The sequence below is a fragment of the Cystoisospora suis genome (assembly GCF_002600585.1).
Source record: "Cystoisospora suis strain Wien I chromosome Unknown contig_1499, whole genome shotgun sequence".
In the NCBI taxonomy this organism is placed as follows: Eukaryota; Apicomplexa; class Conoidasida; order Eucoccidiorida; family Sarcocystidae; genus Cystoisospora; species Cystoisospora suis.
Window position 1 is genome coordinate 287 of NW_027154299.1, and position 6,686 is coordinate 6,972.

General features: G+C 41.9%; 1 protein-coding gene across 1 annotated transcript; it reads left to right on the top strand.

The window, feature by feature from the left end:
* The first annotated feature begins 185 nt into the window (after window positions 1-185).
* On the top strand, window positions 186-6,079 carry CSUI_003389 (uncharacterized protein). Its single transcript, XM_068063587.1, has 2 exons — window positions 186-2,463; window positions 3,278-6,079. Exons 1-2 carry the CDS (start codon window positions 886-888, stop codon window positions 3,323-3,325), a joined length of 1,626 nt encoding a protein of 541 aa, XP_067924437.1. The 5' UTR covers window positions 186-885; the 3' UTR covers window positions 3,326-6,079.
* Window positions 6,080-6,686: the final 607 nt, after the last annotated feature.

The window sequence follows — 6,686 nt, forward strand, 5'->3', positions numbered from 1 at the left end:
TCTTTCTTCCTTTTCTTCCGCACACTAGGGAAAGTTCTTCTTTCCCTTTTACCTCATGCAGAAGAATCGCATGCAAACGAGAAGAGTCCAGCAAGGTATCCCTTCGCTTTGCTTCTTGTCTGTCTCTCTTCCTGCTTCGCATCTCGTTCACACACCTCTCCCCACCCGTTCATCTTAAGAGAGAAGGAAAGGTGAAATTCTTTCTTTCATTTGCCTTCTCCCCTCTTTCCTCACCTAAGCAACCATTCCATAAAGAAAGAACGATACAAAAAGTCGGAGAATTGAAGAAAAGAGAAAACTTTCTCATCATTTCAACCGCGTCACAACAGATAGAAGCATGTTCTTCTTCTTGTTGACCACTGCTTCGGGTGTACATACACCGCGTAGTCTATAGTAGTAGTAGTTCTACCACTACTTCTACTCCTACTTCTACTACTACTACCACCTTTCACTTCTCTTTTTTCTTTCCTATCTACGACAATCGATTTTATGGGGCATTCAACTTCGCTCTAATCGATGACTCTTCTCTAAACAAGATTTCTCCCCTCACCTCTTTCCTTATCTCTTCTTTTAGAACCTCTCCGTCCGTTCTGATCGATCTTCTCAGAAAAGCAAAGAAAGACAACGACTTCTTCTCTACCTCAGCTATAGACGTGTTCCAGATGAGATAGAAGAAATCTTCTTTCTCCTTCCTTTCCTCATTCGCCACGTATCTATCTTTCTCCTCTCATACGACCGCCCTTCTTTTTCCCTCTTTCTTTCCTGTCCGTAAAGAAGAAGAAGAAACGACTCGATCTTCAATCTCCTTTCTCCTTCTCTTGCTTTTGTATCGTGAGCCCTGGAGTTCGCTTTGCCTCTACCATTCATCCTAATGCAGAAGAGACAATGAAGAGAAACACAAGCTCTTCTTCTTCTTTCACCTCTCCTTCTTCTTTATTTCGAGGTACGAAAGATAAGACATCCGTAGGAGATGAAAGACAAGAAGAGGAAGACGAGAATCTTCATATCGAGTTCAATCGAGCTAATGATCTCCCTTCTTTCCTACAAGATCTAGTACCTGAAGCTTCTTCTTCTTCCTTGCGTAGAGATGACCCTCTGTCTCATGCTTCTTCTTCTTTTCTTCGAGCGAAAGATAAGAAAAGAAGAGGAGATCTTCAAACAAAGAGACGCTTAGGTGCCGGGGCTTGTAGAGAAGATCATGTCGAGAATGATGAGGATCAAGATCTGATGTCCGCACGAGGTGTATGTACACCTGCGGGATTGGCTCTAGCAAAGGAGATAGACAGAAGAAAGAGAAGAGAAGAAAGAAGAAAAAGACAAGATGAAGAAGATATGAAAGACATCCCTCAAGAAAGAGAAGAAGAAGATGAAGAGGAAGAAGAAGAGATGTCCAAATCGGCCTTTGTCAAGGCTGTTTTAACGAAGAAAAGAAGCAAGAAGATCGATGAGACACACTCGATGGCGCGTGACGAGGAGAAGGGTGAGGAGAAGAAGAAAAGAAAGAAGAAGAAAAAGAGAAAAATATTAGCGACGGCTGAAGCATCTGAAGACGTAAGACAAGATGAAGATGAAGAAGATAAAGAAAAAGGTTCATTAATAGATAAAGAAAAGAAAGAAGACAAGAGAAAGAGAAAGATAGATAAGGAGAACAGCTTCGCTCCAAACTCACCACCATCTTTTTCATCTTCTTCTCCTGTAAAGACACCTCACACTAAGAAAGGAAAGACAACCCACCTCAGGTGTACAGACACCTGCAATCTCTCGTCTTCTTTCTCCTCTTCTTCTCATCTCTCTGCTGAAGTATCGACCACCCATGGAGACATGCCTGTTAAGCCGAGAAAAACAGAGGCTTCTTTACTTGACAAGAAGAAGAAGAAGAAGAAAAAGAAGGAGAATCCACCCCTCTCTTCTTCTTCTTCTTCGCATCATCTCTCTCCTTCGCCACCTGCCGAACCTTCATCCAGCCAAGTAGAGAAACGTCACTCTTCCTCGACAAAGAGAACCGATCGCTCCTCGGTCAGCTCACACAAAGAAGAAGAAAGGAAAGGACAGACGCCTAAGATCTCTTCACATCAAGAATCTCGGAGTGTAGATGAGCGAGAAGAAGAAGAAGAAGATAGGGGAGAAGAACAAGAAGAGGAAGAAAGATCGAAGATTCAGATGAAGAAGAAGAAGAGGAAGAAGAGAGAGAAAGAAGAAGAAGAAGAAGAAGAGAGGGAGAAGATAGAGACGTTGGGTTGGGAGCGAAGTACAGGCAAGACTCTCCAAGGGAGGACAATTAAGATTCGTCGTCTCTTATCATCCAGTGGCGTGAAGGAGGGGGGGGGGGTAAACAAGAGAACTCTATCAATGAATGGAATCGAAAGGGAGGAGGAGAAGGAGAAGGAGAAGAAGGAAGAAGAAGAAGAACTAAGACAAGAAGTCGACAGAAAAACATACGAAAAGATAACCGACCTGATCATATGGTAAGTGACCATGCAAATCTAGCTCTATCTTTAATCTATCTTCAATCTGAACATCTCTCATATGTCTATCTATCAATCTTTAAGCTATCTTCACTGAACGTCTCTACATCTGTCTATCCGCTAATTATGTCTCTAGATCTAAGTGTCTCTCTCTTTAGATCTTCCTAGGCATCTCTCGGTGTCTCTACGTCTTTCTCTCTATCGTAGCGGCTTCCCTCCCTCTCTTTGTGAGATTTCTACATATACCAGTGTATCAATGGAGGCGCATACACAACATCTCTCTGTGCATCTGCCTCTCTGTAATCTATCTATCTCTCTTGTCTTTTCATCTGCCTATTCACGCTGTTTAGATGAGGCAAGATAGGGAAGGTATTGATATGTCTCAGCTCAGACAGATGGAGAGAGTTGAAGACTTGTTGCCTAGGTGTCTCTCCCCTGTCTATGTCTCTTCTTTGTTCGATCTGTCTCTTGGAATGCTTCTCAAGTCTTCTTCTTTTATCTCCTCTCTTCCATAGAAGCGCCTACATGTGTAGATACACAGACACCTTAGACAGAGAGATAGATGTCTATTTCTCACAGCCTCCTCTGCTCACGTCTCTCTCAGTCCTACGCCTCTCTCTCTCTATATATGTATATATATATCTATATATATATATCTATATATAGGTATATATATGTATGTAGTAACGCATATAGAGAAAATGTGTGTGTGTGTATGATGTATGGGTGTGTATGGCGTAGGTCATTTGAGTGTATGGTGTATGTACAGTGGAAATACGTCTGTCTTTCTGTGTGTTCTTTTTCTTCTCCAGAAACCTCCGCATCTTCAGCTGAGGAATAAAATTTCGCTACCTTTCTAAACAGACGGAAACATGAAAGATCGATCCACTGTCTTGTAGCTTATCTCTCTCGCCTGACCTAGATGGATATTCCTCTGTCTGTTCTATCTCTCTCTCTCTATCTCTTCTCTATCTCTTTCTGCTCTCTATACACAGAAATGGCGATCCAGTGGACGATGCTTTGTGTTCTGCTCTTTCTCTTTTCTTTTTCTTTCTTTCTCTCTCTCTCTCGAGGATGAGAAGAGAATGTGTGCTTAAGACTAGTGTACATGCGCCTGTAATCTTATTGTATTATAAAAGCATAGCTAAGATGATTAGGATAGTAGAGATTGAACCCCCCCAGTGGAACACAGTGTGTTGATATAAGTAATTTGGACGTCTTTTTCAAATGAATGGCAAAGAAGAGGAAAAAGAAGAAGAAGATTTCTGCTTTCCTAGCAGAAGAAGAGAGACGTGAGCGACTTTCTCTCTCTCTCTTTCTCTTTGGAGAAACGTTTGACTAGATAGTTAGTTCCGGGTCTTGTATCTATTTCTTCTTCTTGTTTCTTTGTCTCCTCGATCTTCTTCATACTCGTTTTTGTAATCTTCATCTCTCTGTCTTTCTTAATCCATCTTTAGTCTATCTATCTATCTATCTCTCTGTCTTTCTTAATCCATCTTTAGTCTATCTATCTATCTATCTGTCTTTCTTAATCCATCTTTATCTATCTATCTATCTGTCTTTCTTAATCTATCTATCTATCGAGTTCTTCATTTATGTGTCTATCATCTTTCTTGATTTATGTATTTTTCTTTGTATGCCTTCATTCAAGCTTTCTTGGTCATTTCTCCTCCGTGTCTTTCTTCTTCTTAGTCACATCTTTCACATCCCCCTTCTTGTCATCTGCTTGATGACCAGAGTAGCTCTTATACCATTTTAACAGATTCTTATTTTCTCTTCTCTCGTAAGAACGAGGAAGATAGGTTACAGAAGAGAAATGAAAAGAGGAAAAAGGAAAGGTTTCTGAAAGGTTTCGTCTCTCTCTCTCTGTCTCACACCTCTCATGGCGGATGGACGAGGTATTGTCGGGTCATCGGCAGCTCGCCTCTCCCTCTTAAGATAGATAGCTAGCTAGCTAGACAGAAGGGATTCTTCTAGATTGTCTAGGTCGATTGTTTTAGCACTTAGCAGCTAGTTATACGATGCAGATAAGGAGGAGGATGTGTGTGCGTCTTGTAGAGAGATCGAAGCACCTAAGACAGAAAGAAAGAAAGAAATTCATCGTCTTGTCTCTTAAGAATGGATGACATCCTTTCACACTGAAGAAGACCAAAGAAAAAGCTTTCATAAAAAGTCTGCATAAATCGATGCGAGAACGTCAGTTGAAGAAGCACAGAGAGATAGGGGACTGTCGAGATGTTCGGGTCGCTTTCAATGGATACATACATACATACAGATATCTCGATAGATCGATAGATACACGACACTCTTCTGATAGACAGACAGATACAGAAAGGACAACAGGAGGATGAGTAGAGTAAACCTTCTCATATCTTTCTTTGTCATAGGCTGTAGCTACCTTCTGAGGTCTCTATCTATTTGGCCTACCTCTTACCTATCCTTCTATCTGCACCTACTCCCTCTCTATCTAGCTATCCTTAATCGATCTGTCGTATATGTGTGATCGATGTATGGATCTTTCCATCTTCAATGGGCTAGCTATCTCTCTCTCTCTCTATCTTGAACCGATCTATCTACCCATCGATTTCTTTAGCATGTGCTTTTCTCCCCTGTCAATCCGTGAAGACTTTTCCTTTTCCTCGGGTTTCTCTTCTCCACCTCTCTAACAGCGGCTCGAGATAAGAATAGAGGGAGAGATGAATGAAAGGGAGGGGGATCATAGAAGAGAAGCCTTTCTCTCTAGGAGGGGACAAATCGAGATGTATTTGAAGAGAAGGGAGAGATGAATTCACTCTGTTGTGAAGCTATCGATGCCCCTACTGATTGGTAGTATCGATGTGATGAGAGAGCGTCGATGCTCGGCCGAGGAGGCCTCGTGACACACAAGTGAGGTATAGGACCTACAGAGAGAACAGGAGATACATAGATACAGATAGACAAGTAGATGGACTGAAGATAGATAGAAAGGTTGAAGAGAGATAGATTTAAGACGGGAGGCGATAGACAAGCTAAAGACGGATAGATAGACACATGAAAGGAACATAGGAAGATAGCTAGATCGATAGGAGATAGATGGATAGTAGATGTATAGGATTTTAGAGAGGGTTGTAGATGGAGAATCTCGAATGTGTCTCGCCGTCTTCATTTCTTCGGTCGTAGCGTGGAACGTCAACCAAGAGAGAGAAAAGAGCAAGCCATAAAGACAGAAAGAGACTTCTCTTTCTTCAGTCTCTTTCTTCCTTCGTTCCTTGTTATTTCTTCCCTTCTTTTCCTCTTTCTTATCCGTTTTGGACTCTTCTTTGGCAGTTTTCTTCACCTGTCCTCATGACATCTCTCTCTTTAAGGAAGTTCACTCCTTCATTTAAAACTTCTCTGATCTTTTTTTCTAACAATGTAGATGAAGATAACGCCAGGGAGAATCCTAACAGCTCTTTCTCTTCTTTCTGGCAACCTGTTCATACAGATAGACAATGATAGGAAAGGATGCCAATGAGCTACCGGGTTTGCTTGCGATAGATAGAGATCAATCGAAAGAAGAGAGGACAGTTAGAGCTATTTCCTAAGAGACAGAAGGCGAGTCAAAAGAAAGAAGAAGAAGAAGTGAACCGAGAGGGAGGAAGAAGGAGAATGTGAGGCATAGACACGTAGATCGCTTGACTGTGGCTGGTATCATTCCCTCCCCGACAACGAGCAGCCTTCTTTCCTTTCTCTTCCTTCATTTAATTACAACTCGTCATTTTTTTCTGACCTCCTTATGACTATTTTTCTCTTCTTCGTCGCTCTCGCTAGCTGCTAGCCACAGATTCCTCATGATCGACTCCATCCATCATAACTCAATCCAACCGATCAGAGCGAGGAAGGGAGACTCCTGACATGTGCCTATTTGTCGGGGGTTGTCGAGATGTCCTTCTTTCTCATTCACGAAATTTTTTGAATAAGGGATTTTGAGCTCGGCTTTCTGCGCTTTCCTTCTCCACTCTTCTTCTTCTTGTCCTTCCTTCTTCTTTTTCTTCTTTCTGCGTGTGTGCATACACACCATGACACACATGTCTCCGCCTTCTCAAGTTTCTCACGAATCGATCTAAGTCACCTTCTATCATCTCGCCTCTCATTCAGTCATTTTCATTCAAGAATCTCTCAGTGGCTCTAGCATCTGTCTATCTCCATTTCTCTCTCCTTTTCTGCCTTCCTTCTCTCCTTTACTAGACCTTCTCTAAACTC

What these genes read in the sequence shown, in the direction of transcription:
- CSUI_003389 (XM_068063587.1), top strand. Translation starts at nt 886, where the DNA reads ATGAAGAGAAACACAAGCTCTTCTTCTTCTTTCACCTCTCCTTCTTCT. An exon ending in AGATAACCGACCTGATCATA is followed by an intron (nt 2,464 to 3,277) that starts TGGTAAGTGACC and finishes TTTCTTCTCCAG; the next exon opens with AAACCTCCGCATCTTCAGCT.